Source organism: Lingula anatina, chromosome 4 (assembly GCF_051362555.1).
Source record: "Lingula anatina isolate TDL-2025a chromosome 4, LinAna3.0, whole genome shotgun sequence".
Classification (NCBI taxonomy): domain Eukaryota; kingdom Metazoa; phylum Brachiopoda; class Lingulata; order Lingulida; family Lingulidae; genus Lingula; species Lingula anatina.
Window position 1 is genome coordinate 24,558,918 of NC_141770.1, and position 17,237 is coordinate 24,576,154.

General features: G+C 35.5%; 2 protein-coding genes and 1 long non-coding RNA gene across 3 annotated transcripts; all 3 read right to left on the reverse strand.

Moving 5' to 3' along the window:
- Positions 1–3,943: 3,943 nt before the first annotated feature.
- On the reverse strand, positions 3,944–4,842 carry LOC106151523 (uncharacterized). Its single transcript, XR_001237234.3, has 3 exons — positions 4,622–4,842; positions 4,234–4,355; positions 3,944–4,029 (listed from the first exon to the last, which is right to left on the reverse strand). It is a non-coding gene; the product is annotated as an uncharacterized LOC106151523 (long non-coding RNA).
- An 843-nt stretch (positions 4,843–5,685) lies between these two features.
- Positions 5,686–10,354, reverse strand: LOC147762645 (uncharacterized). Its single transcript, XM_087010355.1, has 8 exons — positions 9,718–10,354; positions 9,422–9,536; positions 8,908–9,011; positions 8,541–8,610; positions 8,041–8,123; positions 7,575–7,674; positions 7,008–7,097; positions 5,686–6,847 (listed from the first exon to the last, which is right to left on the reverse strand). Exons 1-8 carry the CDS (start codon positions 9,922–9,924, stop codon positions 6,354–6,356), a joined length of 1,263 nt encoding a protein of 420 aa, XP_086866481.1. The 5' UTR covers positions 9,925–10,354; the 3' UTR covers positions 5,686–6,353.
- Positions 10,355–11,423: 1,069 nt separating this feature from the next.
- Positions 11,424–14,989, reverse strand: LOC147762646 (uncharacterized). Its single transcript, XM_013524835.3, has 6 exons — positions 14,719–14,989; positions 14,430–14,553; positions 14,162–14,238; positions 13,742–13,841; positions 12,522–12,611; positions 11,424–12,360 (listed from the first exon to the last, which is right to left on the reverse strand). Exons 1-6 carry the CDS (start codon positions 14,908–14,910, stop codon positions 11,867–11,869), a joined length of 1,077 nt encoding a protein of 358 aa, XP_013380289.2. The 5' UTR covers positions 14,911–14,989; the 3' UTR covers positions 11,424–11,866.
- Positions 14,990–17,237: the final 2,248 nt, after the last annotated feature.

Genomic DNA, 17,237 nt, shown 5'->3' on the forward strand with positions numbered 1-17,237 from the left:
ACCCAATAAATGGTGTCTAAATTGTTGAACAAAGGTAACAACGGCAAGCAGTTCTTTTCTAGTCACGCAGTAACGGCGTTGAGTTTTCGTCAATGACTTACATGTACTTGCATACGCGACTGGTTTCTCTATTTCTTTCTGGGTCTTCTCACACCACTGTAACTGAGATAAAACGGCACCAATGCCCGTGGCTGAAGCATCAGTGTCAAGAATGTACAATCCTTCGTCTCTCGGATACGCCATTACCTCATTACCTGTAAGGGCACTTTTGAGGTCCTCAAATGCTGTCTGACAAGAGTCCGTCCAAGTAAACGCCTGGCCGGCCTGGAGCAGGTAATTAATTGGAGCAGCTCTTGTTGAAAATCCTCTAATAAATCTACGATAATATTAGCACAGTCCTAGAAAACTACGTACATCAGTCAGATTCCTGGGAACTGGCCATTTCTTTATACACTCTACCTTCTCAGGATCTGGTTTAACGCCATCTTGTGTCACTACATGTCCCAAAAACTGAACTTCAGTCTGGAACAACCTGCATTTGCTTGGTTTCAGTTTTAGTCCTGCTTTCCCAAGACGATTAAAAACCTCGTCAAGTCTCTTATAGTGTTCTTCAAATGATTTACCAAACACAATAATGTCATCGAGGTAAATCAACACTGTCTGCCACTGCAAACCACGTAAAATCAGTTCCATACACCGTTCGAAGGTTGAAGGAGAATTAGAAAGACCAAAAGGCATAACATTATATTCGTATAACCCATTTCTGGTCACAAATGCAGTCTTTGGCTTATCTTCTTCTGCTACCTCGATTTGATAATACCCGCTCTGGCAATCAGCTATTGAGAAGAAAATTGAACCACCAAGAGAGTCTAAACAGTCATTTATTCGAGGAAGAGGGTAAGCATCTTTCACTGTTACATCATTTAAGTGTCTATAGTCAACACAGGGTCTTGTTGTTCCATCCTTTTTCTTGACATAAACTAGTGGAGCTGACCAAGGTGAGGTGGACTCTCTAATAACACCATTTTGGAGCTGTTCCTGAATTATTTTCTCTTCTTCTCCAGCAAACGCTCTAGGGGGTCTTCTGGGCTGCTGTTTTATGGGTCTTGCATCACCAGTGACGATCTTATGCTTCACGACAGATGTGTGACCCATGTCACTGGAAGACTTGGCAAAAACATCACTGTGCTTCTGCAGGAGTTTCTTTAATTCACATCTTTCAAAGTCAGTCAAATTCTCACCTGACTGTTTATAGAGGTCAGCCAGGTACTCAGGCAATTCTGGGCTATGAAGGGTTAAGTCTGACTTTTGTTTACCAGGGGTTAAGTCTGCTCGTAAGGTGGGCACAGAAAGGCTATCTTCAAGTTTATGACCAATCACATGGTCTACTTCATGTAAATGAGCAACGCAGGTGTCTTTCAAAAGTGAAATGTCTTCATTAGAAGGGTTAAGGAGTCTCACAGGTATTTTATTGTCTCTTGTGAAAGGATCAACTAGCACATGTCCGATCAGAAAATCACTTGACTTCTCTGGAATTGCCTCTACCAGTCCCAATCCTGATTTTATTTTGCTAGAATCAACTGTCCCTTCTATGATCAACTCACTGTTTGCAGGAATAATAACATCATTAGTCACTGTCACTCTAAAGGCATGCTTTGGTTCCCTCTCAACCAAACAAGGCACTCTCTTCCCATTAAGTTTCAGTCCGTTCACACCCAGTGAAAAATCATGATGGCACAGGAAGTCCATTCCTAACAAACCATCGTCCTTTATTTTTGCTACAAGCATGTCCCAAATAAACACTTCTTCACCAGACTGAAATTTTATTTCTACATGGCCTTCAATTTCAATGTTTCTACTGTCTGCAACCTGCAACTGCAATTTTCTATGAGTCTTTTTCAGTTCAGGTCTAAAATCATGGGGAATTTGTTCATAACTGTGGGTAGATATAATTGTTTTTGACGCACCAGTGTCTACAATAAAGTTCACTTCTTGGTCCCGAATCTTCACTGGCCAAGAAACACTAGCATTTCTACAACTGATTGTTTCAATGTCACTGCCAACAGGTGTTTTTAGGGGTTCATTCTGGCCGGCTGGAATGCCCCTTCTCAGTTTCCCTGGTTGTTTACATGCAGAGCCTCTTTCACAGGTGCCTTGCATTCTCTTGCCAGATGCCCATATCTATGGCACTTGAAACACTCTATGTTGTTCTTCCAATTTTCTGACTTGGGTGGTGGAGGACTTTTCGTGTCTTTTGCTTTCTCTTTCAATATCAAATCTTTAATTTCATCTAACTTCTTGTCAAACTTCTTTTCAAGCTGGTGTAGCTGACTTTCTGTTACAACAGCCTCAGGATTTGCTGCCCTAACACTTGGTCTTTTCACTGCCTCTTCTCTTAGACTGTTATACATTTCAAGGGCCTCCCTTGCTTCGTCTAGATTTTTGGGCGTTTTCATGCCCACTGCCACGGCGGCTTGATGGTCTGGCAACCCTTTTATGAAGTGGCGCAATGCAATGGTCTCACGTGTGGTGCAGTCAGCTGTCGGGTAACCTTTTAACACTAACTTTCTAATATCGGATATGTACTCTGGCAGTTTCTCTCTTGAACTAAGCTTTCTATTTTCTAGCTCTGACAGATAGGAGCTTGTAGTACGCTTTTCTTGAAATCGGTTTTGCAACGCCCTCTGTAGCAGAGGGTAGGAATTTACCACTTCTGCTGACAACTGCACAAAGGCGAAATCAGCAGCCTCACCACGCAGACTGTTACATAATCTAAACAGTTTCTCAGACTCACTCCATTCACAAGTCTGGCTTAGTGCTTTGAATGGTTCAATGAAACCCTCCCAGGATTCTTTTCCACTAAAGAGAGTCTGTCTGGGCAAAGGTATTTCAAAGTTACTACGGCCGTTAATTCTGTGAAATGGGGTAAGTGTAGGGGTTATTGTTTCTGATATGCGGTCATTCTGGGCTCTGTGTTCTATTTCTGTCTCTTTCTGTCGCTCTAGGGCTCTGACTCTCTGTTCTGCAGCCTCAGCACGTGCCTCTAAGATGTCAGCATTCTCTTTAGCATTTCTTAGTAATCTTTCTTTTTCTGCCTCTGCTTCTTCTACAGCAACTTGTATTCTGTGAGTAGAATTTTCTTTTTCAGCTTCAAGAGCTCTGCAGGCTTCTTCTAACTGTTCCTCCAGGTTTCTCACTTCCTCCTGGTCAGATCTGTTGTCCTTTTTAGGAGGCATTTTGAATTTCTTGACTTTTTCTTTGATTTCTTGAGTTTTTCTCTTGGCGTGTTAAAGTCTGTATCCCAGCGCTTGCCACCAGTGTAAAGGTCTCCACTTTTCTGCCACCAGTGTACGGTTCTCTTACTTCGCTGCCACCAACAAAACAAGGTCTCTGTTTTGTAAACTTTATTTCTACGAATAACTCTCAACACAAATGTACATGTTTCTGTATCTTTTACTAAACACTGTCTCTATTCTTGCTGTACTGCTGTACTTCTAATTTAAACAACTGCAACTCAGCTACAATAAACTAACTGGAACTATATTGTGAAACTGACTCAAACTAAGTTGTGAAACTAAGTCTGACACTATACTCTCACTGAGTACTGCCACTATACTCTACAGTAACTCTAACTGAACTCTAACTGGCCAACACTGCGAAGAGCAGCTGTATTTATACATTTCAAAAGTCGACGGCCTTGAATGGTTCACCGCTACTTTGACTGGCAGCCAGAGTAAAAGTGGACGGCCTTGAATGGTTGACCGCCAACCCCTCTACTGGACACCACAATCCCCTCTTTCGTAAACTGATACCACTTACAAGCCATTCCAACTTAAGGTTCAAAGTTCAACAACACACTAGCCGAATGTAAACAAAAGGCTACAGCTTACTGTAGTAATTTTTCATGAATTAAAGCTATGTAAAACCGTTACAATACCAGTAAGCTTTGGATCATTCTGAATTTTTGCCATGATGTTCTATGATGTCTTTTGTCAAAGATCCAGTGTCACCTTTGGCACCAGGTGGTCCCTGACAGAACAAATAAGACATTAACATGTAAACAAACATGTTAGTGATGACAGTTATATTTAAAAGATTTTCTTTTTAATTACTTATACTGAGCGTTAGATGATTTGAAGCATTTGCCAGTATTGGAACATGATTACATTAATTATGTCTTTTTATGCTTTGATAATCAAAATGAGAGAAACTTGTAATATACAAATTTATCACCTGCAACCCCTCCCTTACATTTAACCCTGGGAGACTATCTCTACCATCTCGTCCATTTTTCCCATCTTTTCCTGGTGGACCTTGAGGACCCTGAGGACCTTGTGGTCAGCAATGACTGCCAACTGAAAGTGGAGTTCCCAGTTGGTTCTGTTTAGGATGTGCTTACTTAATTTTGCACTTCAAATAATCTACCAGAGCATCTAGAATGCATGTCTGATTTCTTTATGCCAAAGATGCACAATGGTTGTTCGTTTATGCCCCTTTTTAAACATATTTAGCTTGTTATAAGTTACACAAGCCAAGCAAGTAAACTCCCACTTTATAAAAACTGTTGTGTTAGGATCCAACATTTTATATGACCCAAGAATAAATATTATGCAGTACTCACAGTTGCAAGGTACTTGTCTTTTGGTTAAGTAATGGGTTTTGTTATCACCATCATTTGAGTACTGGGAGGTAGGGTTTTCAGTGTTTGGTAACAGTTCTTCCAGTTTAAGGCTTATTTCCCGTATTTTTGCCTAAAATACGGTAGCTTTGTAGGTTATAAATTTAAAGATGTTCTTGGGCATCTTTTTTCAGCCTTTCCTTTGACAATAAAATCTTAAATCTTTTGCTATTTTCACAATTCTTTTATTTTAAAACAATGTGATATCATCTTGATTAAGATATTTTGTATTGCAATTCAATATATAAGCAATCTGTGTGTTCTCAGTATGTGTCTGACAGTTGAAAAATTCTAGGAGGATATTCTTTAAATATATATATATATATATATATATATATATATATATATATATATATATACAGCTAAAGCAATACTATATTTATAATATGAATGTTAAAAATTTATAGCTCTAGCTCTGTTGCATATTTTTCTACCTTCATGTTTTTATTTTCTATTTTGAATGTGTGAACATCTGCTTCCAATTTCTTCAACTTGGAAATTTCTACTTTAAACCTGCGGTTTTCCTCCCTCAGCATTTGGCTTCCATGTTTTAGTCGGATTATCTCTTGTTCTTGTCTGTCTAGTCTTTCAACCAGTTTCATCAATGCATCATCACTGACTTCAACATGTTGTGCATTTGGTGTCATTGCTGTCATAACAACAGCAGTTATAATGAGAAACATATATACTCTTCACCATGGTGTATGTCATTACAGTGATATGTCTGTGTAATGTATCACCCTATTCTGGGTCCCTGATGTAAAGTTTAAATATGATATGTAGTTGTTTATATAAAGAGAACCATGTGTCCATTAGTTTGTTTGACACAATTTGATATAAGGTGAGAGCTTTAAACTGCAAAGGTGGTCTTTTTTATGTATATCCTTAATCAAGATGTGTTGTGCACATTAAGTATAATGGTAAAACATGACATTAATTATTGCATTAAAGTATGAAAAGGGACAGGAAAACTGTGCAGAAAAGAAAAAAGAAAAAAATAAGCTCTTCACAGTTACTTTATTTACTCTACATGCAGACACAAATCAAAAGCATATAGTAATATTTGGAATATTTAATTCAATTTTCATGAATAAATCAAAAACCTAGACTACAGGGTACATGCAGGTCATTAAAATTTGCTGCTGAAAATTAAATGGAAATTGCCTGTAACATAAAGCAGTCCTTGAAGTAGTTCTAGCCTAATAAAAATTAAATATGTGTATCATTTATTTAGTAGTTTAAGTGGTAGCTATAGGAAATAACACATTTTAATTCAACATTATTTAGGTCATATTATATGAAAAAACTGGCACTGATAAACCATTCTTCTGGTCATAGGTCATTCATTCAACTTATTCATATAGTCACTGTTTAGTGCAGACAGCACAGGTATGTCTCCTTATGGTCATTGTAAAATGTGGATCTTATTAACCATATTGAATATTATTGTCACAACCGGTATTTAGAGCAGACAACACAGGTCAGTCTTGGTATGGTCACTATTTAGTACAGGCAACACAGGTCAGTCTTATTGTGATGGTCACTATTCAGTAAAGACAACACAGGTCAGTCTTATTGTTATGGTCACTATTCAGTAAAGACAACACAGGTCAGTCTTATTGCTATGGTCACTATTCAGTAAAGACAACACAGGTCAGTCTTATTGTTATGGTCACTATTTCGTACAGACAACACATGCTACTTCTCTTCCATCCACATATGGTGGACAGGGGAGGGAACCACATTTAACCTCAGCAGCATAGAACAGGCCACCATCTTTGTTTTCATGACCCCCAGCTACCACTTCTGGAGCTTCATCAAGGCAGACAAACTCTGATCTCTGCAGTGTGTCATGATCTGATACCAGGTATCCATTGTACTCTGTTGTCCACCCAGCTGGACATGTCTTCTTGGCTGGTATCATCACATGACTGGGCCGTGTTTGGGTGTAGCATACTGCACAGGGGGCATCATGCTGAATAAATTCCTGACCTCCTGTATTGGATGTTGAAAAAATATTAGATTTAATATGTTCATATTCTACACCATGTATGTAAGAACCTAAATCTTGCCCTCCATCTTGGTATTTCCCCCACTCTGGTGTCTGTGGCAAACACAGGTAATTACTGCCTCCTCCAGTTTTGCTGTAATGGGATCCAGCAGATATCCCTGATATTAAAAAAGATAAAATGAATTTTTTTAGATTTAAACTAACTATATAGGTGTAAAATTTAAAATAAAAATGTATGAATATATTTAAATAATTATTATTATTATCTTGAAGGCAAGTAAAACCTCACTTTAAAGGCCTGAGTTTTTATTAATTTACCTTTGTACAAAAGCTTTGAATGCGTTGAACAAGTTGTTCTGCCCCAACGTGTGTACACTGCCCCACCATGGCTGGTATTGGCTGGTAGACCTAAAAACATACAGTAAATCTAGACAAACATGTTGTATACACTGCCCCACCATGGCTGGTATTGGCTGGTAAACCTGAAAACATACATTAAACATAGAGAACCATATCGTGAACACTGCTCCAACATGGCTGGTATTGGCTGGTAAACCCGAAAACATATATTGAACCTAGAGAACCATATTGTATGCCCATTATGGCTGGAAGTGCTCTTACACAAGATACCATGAAAATGCACACTTTCAAAACAGACATCTTTATGATCAACTTAATGTTGCCCAGCAATCTTTAGCCCATTCATCAGTATAGCTCTCTTATAAGGGTAAAACCTTCAATAAAATGGAAAAAAATGAATCTTAGAAGTCAGTGCAGAGAAATGTAAAACGGATCCCCCCCCCCCAAAAAAAAAAAAAAAAAAAAAAAAAAAAAATTAACATAATCAAAAGGAAGAGATTCATGTAGTTAAAGCACCAGACAAACCTGTAGGTGGCACTCCTATCTGAGCTCCAATTTGTCCCAGCATTTGTTTGAGTGTATCCAATGTTAGAGATCCTGGGTCCCCTTTAGGTCCAGGTGGTCCCTTGGGAAATTGAACAAAAATATTGGAAATGCTATTATTACACATAGGAATGTATATTAACAGAATTATAAACTGGTGATATCAATTATAGATCTGTTATCTATGAGTTGATTATTTGGAATAACATGTCAAGAACATTTTCAGAAGTATATCTCATGGAACACTTAATATTTCCCATTTTTCATGATATTTTAAAAAAGTAGAAAACAGTTTAATGTGTATTTTTTGATATTTCAAGAATTGGATATCATAGTTCATAGATTACATTATTGTCTAATTTTAAATCAAAACTAATATAAATATTCAACCATAATTTTGAATTACAAAACTAGCATAGATCGATATAGCCATCATGCTAAGTTTTACCTGTATTCCATCTCTGCCATCTTTACCATCTCTCCCAGGTAATCCCTGTGGACACTGAACACTGCTCCCTGAGGAATTGACAACTGAAAAGTATATATTAGTAATACATTTTTTTATTTCTTTGGATAATAACTTTGTCTTAGTGAAATCAATAAATGTATTTCATAATTACATATCAATTCTGACAGTTACCTTACCATTCACAAGACATCAGTCAGTCATCTCAACTTGGGGCTAAACATAGCCCAGAGGTGACCTCACCCAAAATCAATCATTGTATAATACTAAGTAGTACAGGTAAATTGAAATATAATTTAAAATATCATTTTGTATCTTATATTCCACTGTTACTAGTAAGGGATTGTTCTTCATGATATTTGATATTTAAAATGAATGTTTTATTGTTTAGAAAGATAGGGTATCATTGGATAAGACCTTATGTGGTAGCAAAATGTTTTCTGTTTTAAGTTATCATATAGAGTGCAGACCTTTACCATTACCTTGTAGTGGTGACTGATATCCAAGCAGTCCAATGATTTGCTTGAGACTGTCTACTGTTAAACCTGGGTTCTGTGGATTAATTAAGGTATTTGTAAGATAAAGCTATGAAGTGTTCACATTTTGTCATTTCCCACAATAAGAACAAAAAATGGTATGTAGTGTTAAAATTAAATCATATCTACATAAAAAAAAAATATGTAAGATATTTATTTGGTATTTTTTCACTTTCAATTCCAACTTATTATGTCACATGTCCATGGATTCATACTGAAGAAGCAATTGTTAAATATTATTACTAACAAAAATTATTTGTTATAGCACGTGATAGTCATGTAATTTATCACAATTGAAGATGAGTTAAATTACCCAAATTCCATCCTTCCCATCCCTGCCATCTTTTCCATCCTTACCATCCCTGCCATCTCTTCCTGGGGGTCCTTGGGGTCCTTGTACACAGCCTGAACTTACCACTAAAATACATATATTTTGATGCTGAGTGTCAGCTTAGGGATACATGCTAATGTTATCTGTCATGTAAATATTTTCATATAGAAGGCAGGATTGTCCCACTTTGATATAAAATTTTTTCTGACATTGTAGGTGAATAGTTACCCCAACTTGAGGCCACAGCAATAACAGTCATAATCAGCAGATATTGCTTAAATACACCTACTACTTCTTATATTGTGGAACAACAGAAATAAGCATCCTATTAAATTGGGGTTTTATCATTCCCCATAATTAAATTTGGGGCATATTCCTTTAAACCTGCAGTATATTTTATCAAATTTTGTGATATTTGGTTTTGTACCATTTTTGATTAATCAAAACTGGTGCAAAAAGTTAATATAAGACTTTAACAAATAATATTGTAACTTACAGTTTCCTTGCTGCACTTGTCTCTTGGTAATAGAATGGTGAAAGTTTGTTGCATTTTGCTCAGGAACAGTGACTGTTTGTGAATCTAGCTTCAACTTGATTTTCTGAATATCTGACTGATTAAAAAGATTTGATTAGTCTTTTACTATCATTTTTAATATATGGAAATTAAATTATGTAGGCTGTTAAAGATGTTAATTTTTGTTATTTGACTACAGTGAAGAGAGACAATTAAGGGATCAAACTATTGGAAAATTCACAATCATACAATTAGGCAAGTTGTGAAGCACAAAATACCTTAAGTTGTCTGTTTTCCTGTTTTACTGCAGCAACCTCCACCTCCAACCTTTTCAGGAATGCTATTTCTCGTTCTTGCTTGTCCAGTCTTTCAACCAGTTTCATCAACACATCATTATTGACATCAGCATGATGTTGTAAAGTTGATGCAGAGACAGTAGCAACAATAAGGGCAGTGAATACATGAAAATACATGATGTGCAGCATTTAAGGACAGTCAAGATTATGACCTGGGTGAGGCTTAGAAAAGCTCTTTTATCAATTGATTGGCCCTTAATTTATCAATTGGACTTGTCAAACACGGACAGTGTGGGGCTTAATTAGCAACTCAGATTTTTACCAATATTTGAATAATGCTCTAGTGAGCATGTAGGACAGAAGCACATGGTTCAGTAATAAAGTCGGTTGTGAAGATATTACAGTAAGCTGCTTGTATATTAATTTTTTCTATTAATCTCTCTTGACAAATTAACCAGTAACACATTCAATCACAAACCTCTTACTCCTCAGTTCTCCTGAATTAAACTCTTTAAAGTAGATTATGTGGGCACCACCAGGTACTCTTTACTCAAGATTTGACAGTTCATTTATCTTTTCACTTTAATATAGCTTACTGATATCGTTCAAGCACATACAAGCACATGCTTCATTCTGCTCCTTAAATCTCAAATAAGAGTTGCATCTTCTATGTATATTAACTTTTACCTTTTACCCAAGTGCCAGCTCTTTTCCAGTATATGCCATGCAGTTGAACTGTCAGTGACAGTTTTTTTTCAGTTCCTACACTTTTTGCACTATATATTTCTTAGCTTATTTCTGTATTAATTAACTTACTGTTTTCTTATAAATTTTTCATACCAATTACCGGTATGTTCTTCTAGATGCAAAAGATAATGTTGTTTCAGCAAGCTTTGTAATTTAGCATTAACATTTAGAAACTCAGAGAATTTTATATTTCAAATATTCAAAAATTATTCTAAAAAATATTAAAATTATAACAAGCCACATATAGATGTCAGTCAAAAATCACAGGTGGTTAGAAAGCTGTGTTCTGAATGGGTCTTAATTGGTAAATTACACATGGGTTTAAACATTAATGAAATGCATTTTCAAAGATTCTTCTAGCACCTACTTTGCTGGCTTTGTCCCTTGGAATCTTGAAGTACACAAATATCAAATTTCTAAACATTTGTACTTCCAGCACCTGTTTTGCCAGCTTTACCTCCTGGAATGTGTTAGTTGTACTGTGCCTCAACCATTGTGACCAGATATCTGAGACATTGTGCTTACCATTCATGTTAATTTGTTAATTCTCAAGATACATGTACTTAAACCTTAAAAATTTTAATGCCTCTTTTTCAGATAACAATTCCCTTTTTTTCTTTAAAGGACATTACAAAAAAGGCATACTAATTGATATGTCTGACCATGTACCAATTTAGGTGTCTGTCATGCTGTTGTCTGGAAAACCATTTTTAATGACTTACTTAAATTATCTTGTTTGCATTTAAAAATTGGAAGGAGAATATTTTTTAGATAAAAAAAAATTAGTAAGTACTGAATGTAAAGTTAGATATGTAAACCTAGAATGTGAATTTTAAAATTAGTTTTCCATTTTTAAAGGAGGCAGAAATTACTTAGCATTCTTTCATATAATTTTACAACACAAGGCATGTTTGCCACTAATTTGATTACAGGAAAAAAGGGAAAAAACTGAATTTCTGCTCTTCATAGTTATTTATTTACTCCACAGACACAAAACAATAGATCAAAAGCATATAATTATATTTGAAATCTTCAATTCAATTTTCATGAATAAATCAAAAACCTAGACTACATGTAGGCCATTTAAACATTTTTTCTTAATTTACTAATTTGCTGATGGAAATCGACTGGAAATTGCCTGTGACCAAATATAAATTGAATGTATGTATATCTTTTGATGATTAGCTGTACTGGTAGCTATATTCTAGGAAATAACATATTTAAATTCAACAAAGACTATTCCTAAGGTCATTCTTCTCCTAGTCACAGGTCATTTTTTCAACACATTTGACACTGTTCAGTACAGACAGCGCAGGTATGTCTCCTTATGGTCATTGTATTTAGTGCCAATATTACATGTATGACCCATATTTTATGTTCTATACTATTTAGTACAGACAACACATGCTAGTTCTCTTCCATCCACATATGGTGGACAGGGGAGGGTGCCACATTTAACTTCAGCAGTGTAAAACGAGGCAGCAATTTTGTCCTCATGGCCTCCAGCTACCACTTCTGGAGCTTCATCAAGACAGACAAATTCAGTTCTCGCATAGTCATCACGATTTGATACCAGGTATCCATTGTACTCTGTTGTCCACCCAGCTGGACATGTCTTCTTGGCTGGTATCATCACATGACTGGGGCGTGTTTGGGTGTAGCATACAGCACAGGGGGCATCTTGGTCAGGAAGATTATGACCTCCTGTATTGGACTTTGAAAATATGTTACTTTTAACATATTCATATTGCACACCATGTATGTAAGAACCTAAATCTTGCCCTCCATCTTGGTATTTCCCCCACTCTGGTGTCTGTGGCAAACACAGGTAATTACTGCCTCCTCCAGTTTTGCGTTCGTCAGTTCCAGAAGCTATCCCTAAAGATAAAGTTATACAATTTAGACATTTTTAATTGTAAGCTTAGTTGCCTATATTTTTATGCAGAGGAAGATCAAGTATAAAATCTTTTAAAATGTGGTTCATGTACGGTATACCGAGTTATCCCTAGAAAACCTATTTGTTACAACATGCATTTTACCTTTGTACAAAAGTTTTGAATGTGTTGAACAAGTTGTCCTTCCCCAATGTATATACACTGCTCCACCATTGTTGTTATTGGCTGGTAGAGCTGAAAACATACAGAAAACTATATTGTGAACACTACACTGCTACACGTATGTCTGGTAGTGCTTTAAGACCAGATAACATAAAAATGTACATTTAAAAACTGACGTCACACTCATTTTTGCACAACAACCTTTGTTACTTTCTATCAGGGCCACAGATTGATTTTTCACAGAATATTCACAGGTACATGTATGCCTTTAGATAAATAGACGGTCATTTACTTATCTGATCCTGTAATGAAATCTCTAGGCTGATTACATGTCTGGTAATTGTTTGCATAACTGTCCAGGCTAAGTCACTTTGACAGCAATGAAGACGGTTATATTAATTGCTCTGATTTAAATCACTTGTTCTTTTGTGACAAATAAAAGTAGCCCCTTCTGAATACTGTAGCTTGTTACAACATATTGAAAATAATTGAGAAATCTCCTTAGTAGCTCCCTACAGAGCTGGTACAATTCCGCAGTGACGAGAAGGTTAAAATCATACTAAGCCCAGAAAATGAGAAAGAATTGTACGCTGTTGGTAAATACATTCAGAGGGCAACTTCCAAAAGAAATGAGCATCTGCCACACTGAAGTAGCCTCATCCTGCTATATATTATATGAACCATAAGTATGGCACATTAGATACATATAGCTATAAGCCTATCAATGAAAATGTGTGTTCCCTCAGTGTATTGAACTATTTACAATTGTAATAAGTATTTTAAACAACGTATACACTGTTTTTAATAATCTTAAACACTGTATTAGTAGTAATCCATAGTGATGTATAACTATTTATTTATTTATATATTTGTAGTATAGAGGGCTAACAAATGTAACTGTCACATTTAATGCTCGAATAAATTATTATTATAATTCCATCTGTGTGCGGGCAGATTTAACTGCTTCCATCTGGCCAAAAATCACACAGTGGTTTTTCCAATTTTTCCCTATATAATCTGCCACCCTGGTAGAGGGTAAACCTTTGTAACATTTATCAGAACAACTGTCTGTTTGCTAAAAAGTAAAACCTTCGATAAAATGGAAAAAATGAATTTGTTAATGAAGTCAGTGGACAGTAACATACAGAACAATTAACAAAACTAAAAGGAAGAGGTTCACATAGTTAAAGCACCAGACAAACCTGTAGGTGGCACCCCTTTCTGAATTCCAATTTGTCCCAGCATTTGTTTGAGGGTATCCAATGTTAGAGATCCTGGGACCCCTTTAGGTCCAGGGGGCCCCTTAGAAAATAAAAAAATATCAATTATGAATTATTTTTATGAATTAATTACTAATTATTTATATGTTTTTACAAAAACAAGAACAAAAATTATAATGTTGTAATTAAATTATATCTACATCAATATATATTTATTTGGTATTTTTTTACTATCGATTCCAACTTATGTATGTCACATCCCAAGCCTTCATACTCTAGAAGCAATTTTTAAATATTGTATAATTATTATAATTATATATGATGGCATACAATTTTATTCAAGAAAGAAAATTTATTCTAAAAGTCATGGAATTTGTCATAAGAGAAGATCAGTAAAGTTACCTGAATACCATCTCTGCCATCCCTGCCATCTCTTCCTGGGGGTCCCTGGGGTCCTTGTAGACAGCCTGAACTTACCACTAAAATACAGGACACAGTGGTTTGAATTGCTGGTTTTTTAAACAGGATACAGATGCTGCACGTTGATACTCAACCATAAAATGCCTATTGTCACATATAATATTATCTAAAATCAATATATCCTCTTGATATATCTTATCAGGAATTGTATAAAATGTCAGTTCAAGACTTCTAACAAATGATAGCTTACAGTTTCCTTGCTGCACTTGTCGCTTGGTAATAAAATGGTTTCCATGGTGAAGGTTTGTTGCATTTTGCTCATGAACAGTGATAGTTTGTGCATCAAGCTTCAACTTGATTTTCTGAATATCTGACTATTTAAAAGATTACATTAGTCTTTATACTATAGATCTGTCATTTTCAGCATATGGAAATTGTTCAACATAGGTTGGTAAGATGTTAATTTTAGTGATAGTTAAGATATACCACGTGGGAAATTAACAATGTTGGGGTTGGGCGGAATTTCAAATACAAAATACCTTCAGTTGTTTGTTTTCCTGCCTCACTGCAGCAACCTCAGCTTTCAGTTTTTTCATCTCTTGTCCCTGCTTGTCCAGTCTTTCAACCAGTTTTATCAACACGGCATTACTGGCACTGTCATGATGATGTCTTAAAGTTGATGCAGAGACAGTAGCAACAAAAAGAGAAGTGAATAGTACATGAAAATACATGATGTACACCCGTCTGTAGCAGCCAAGATGCTAACCTGGGCGAGGCAAGGAAAACTCTTAAATTGCTGAAGCCATGATTTATCAAGTGGACATGTCAGATAATTACAATGTGGATCTTAGAAAGTTGGGTTTCTACAAATATTTGACCAGCGATAGTATAAGGGAAGCAGCTAATATTTCTTCTATAAATCATGTGTTACGTTTGACAACCAGTCACAAATTCAATCATAAACCTCTCACTCCTCAGTTTTCCTTAACTAAAACTGTATACTCTTTAAGCTTCAGTGGTCACCACCAGGGACTCTTTTCTTGACATTTAGCATTTCCCTATTCATTTATACGTTAAGTTCATAAGTAACTTAAATTTCTCAGGAACATAGAAAAGGTGCAATGTGTCTTTAAGCACTTAACACTACATCTCTCTAATGTCTTATAAAATTTATAATGTAATGTGCATATGTTAACTATGTTATGATAATTTTTCTTGTCTTCCATGAGCTGCTTTTTAGTTATTTGTCTGACTAGTTGATCTTTTTCAATGTACGTCAGTTCCTAAACTTTTTGCAATATTTATATTTTCGTTAATTTCTGTATGACTACCATTTTTTCATAACGAGCAGTTCATTTAATAACATTTTTCTAGATTAAAAGGACAGTATTATATTTCAATTAAAATATTAACAGTAGGAACAATAATTCTTTCTTCAATGAACTCCACTGTATGATGCTCCTGTGTCCTTGCAGATGGAAATACAAGTTATTTGTCACCCCTAGTCACCTGGTGATGCTGACAGGAGCAGCACTGGCAGGCACATGTGGCTTTATAGCTGGAATAGTGGGTTTACTGCAGTGGAGAGAAAAGGTAATGGATCAGAATTCTTATTTATTTTATTTATTTTCATTATCAATATTTCACTTTTATTTCAATTTATTATAATTGATATGACTGTTTTTATTTTTTTCATGCATTAAGCATTATCATTTGCCTAAATTGCTTTCAAGAGTTCACTCCCTAATAACATATAGGCAACAAAAGAAGGCCATCACAGTTTACAGGTTGATTAAAATTTGGCAAAGTTTTTGCTGCTTTGATTTATGACAAACCCAAAGAGATTATTTTTGAAATCAAGTCTTGAATTTTTTTTTTTTTTTTTTTTTTTTTTTTTTTGTAATGATAAGGCATATTTTTTCCTTTGGTTAAAAAGTAGTTTTTTCTAAAGACCATAAGTATTTTAATGCATGAGACATTTAGTCTCCTTAGAAATGACATATTTTTACATCATTTTTACAGATCTAGTTCAACGCAATATTTCCATTGTAAAAATTATCATTTCTTTTCAGAGAGAAGATCAGAAAGAAAAAAGACAAGAATCTCACAAATTTCATTTTGATGCTATGTAACATGCAGAACACCCTTGCCTATGGCTCCTGGTGCTGAGGAACACTGGATATCCAGTTTCACTTTCATTTTAATGCAGTGACTGTAATGTACAGGATATGTAGTTCTATGTGACTATGAAAACTTCTCTTTCATTTTCATAACATGCCTGCAGTGTAAGGAAATTGATTTTCACTTTAGTGCTCTGTGCTACTTAGGCATCTACTGTCAGAAACTAAAAACTAACCAATAATTTAAAAGCTGCATATTACTGGTATTTGATGTGTCTGGTGTGATTAGTAAAATTAATCTTTATGAAAGTGCAGTTTTCTAGTGGCCAAAAGTTGCAGAACTTTTTGTTTCTTTTGTCTTGTTTATTTATTTATTTATTTATTTATTTTTGTAGTGTCACATCCATGCTTAGAAAGAAACCGAAGGGAGCACTTTGAGTGACAAATTGGATCAACCTGTAAGGTTGTGACATACAAAACTGGAACTACCAATATCACGCCATGCTATTTAAAAAGCAGGGTTCAGACAAAAAGGGCAAAAACAACAAATAGCTTTTTTCCTTACTTATTTCATATGGAAAATACATGACAGTCACAGGGGCGGGTTGAGGCCGTCTTCTGGGTCTTCCGGAAGATGGTCAGATATTCAAGTTTACATTGACGGGTACCTAATTTTTTCTGTCGGAAGAGGGTCAAAAATGGAGGATGGGTCACCAAAGATAATTTGGAAGACTGTCAGAAAATAGCTCTGGATCCGCCCCTGCTGTTATTATTTTGTACAATACCACTAGGAATGTGTGTGTGACTGAGTTCCTGTATACATGTTTGTGTGTGTGCATATAATCATGGTAGAATGGAAAATTCTTTTGACAATCTTATTTCTTCTGATAATGTTATTTATTATTGTTGAAATATTTTTGGTATAATACTGAAAACTT

What these genes read in the sequence shown, in the direction of transcription:
- LOC147762645 (XM_087010355.1), bottom strand. Translation starts at nt 9,924, where the DNA reads ATGCTGCACATCATGTATTTTCATGTATTCACTGCCCTTATTGTTGCT. An exon ending in ATGGGAAGGATGGAATTTGG is followed by an intron (nt 8,611 to 8,907) that starts GTAATTTAACTC and finishes ATTAATCCACAG; the next exon opens with AACCCAGGTTTAACAGTAGA. An exon ending in ATATCAGTCACCACTACAAG is followed by an intron (nt 8,124 to 8,540) that starts GTAATGGTAAAG and finishes TATACTTTTCAG; the next exon opens with TTGTCAATTCCTCAGGGAGC.
- LOC147762646 (XM_013524835.3), bottom strand. Translation starts at nt 14,910, where the DNA reads ATGTATTTTCATGTACTATTCACTTCTCTTTTTGTTGCTACTGTCTCT. An exon ending in AGGAAAACAAACAACTGAAG is followed by an intron (nt 14,554 to 14,718) that starts GTATTTTGTATT and finishes TCTTTTAAATAG; the next exon opens with TCAGATATTCAGAAAATCAA. An exon ending in TTCAAAACTTTTGTACAAAG is followed by an intron (nt 12,361 to 12,521) that starts GTAAAATGCATG and finishes CTTTATCTTTAG; the next exon opens with GGATAGCTTCTGGAACTGAC.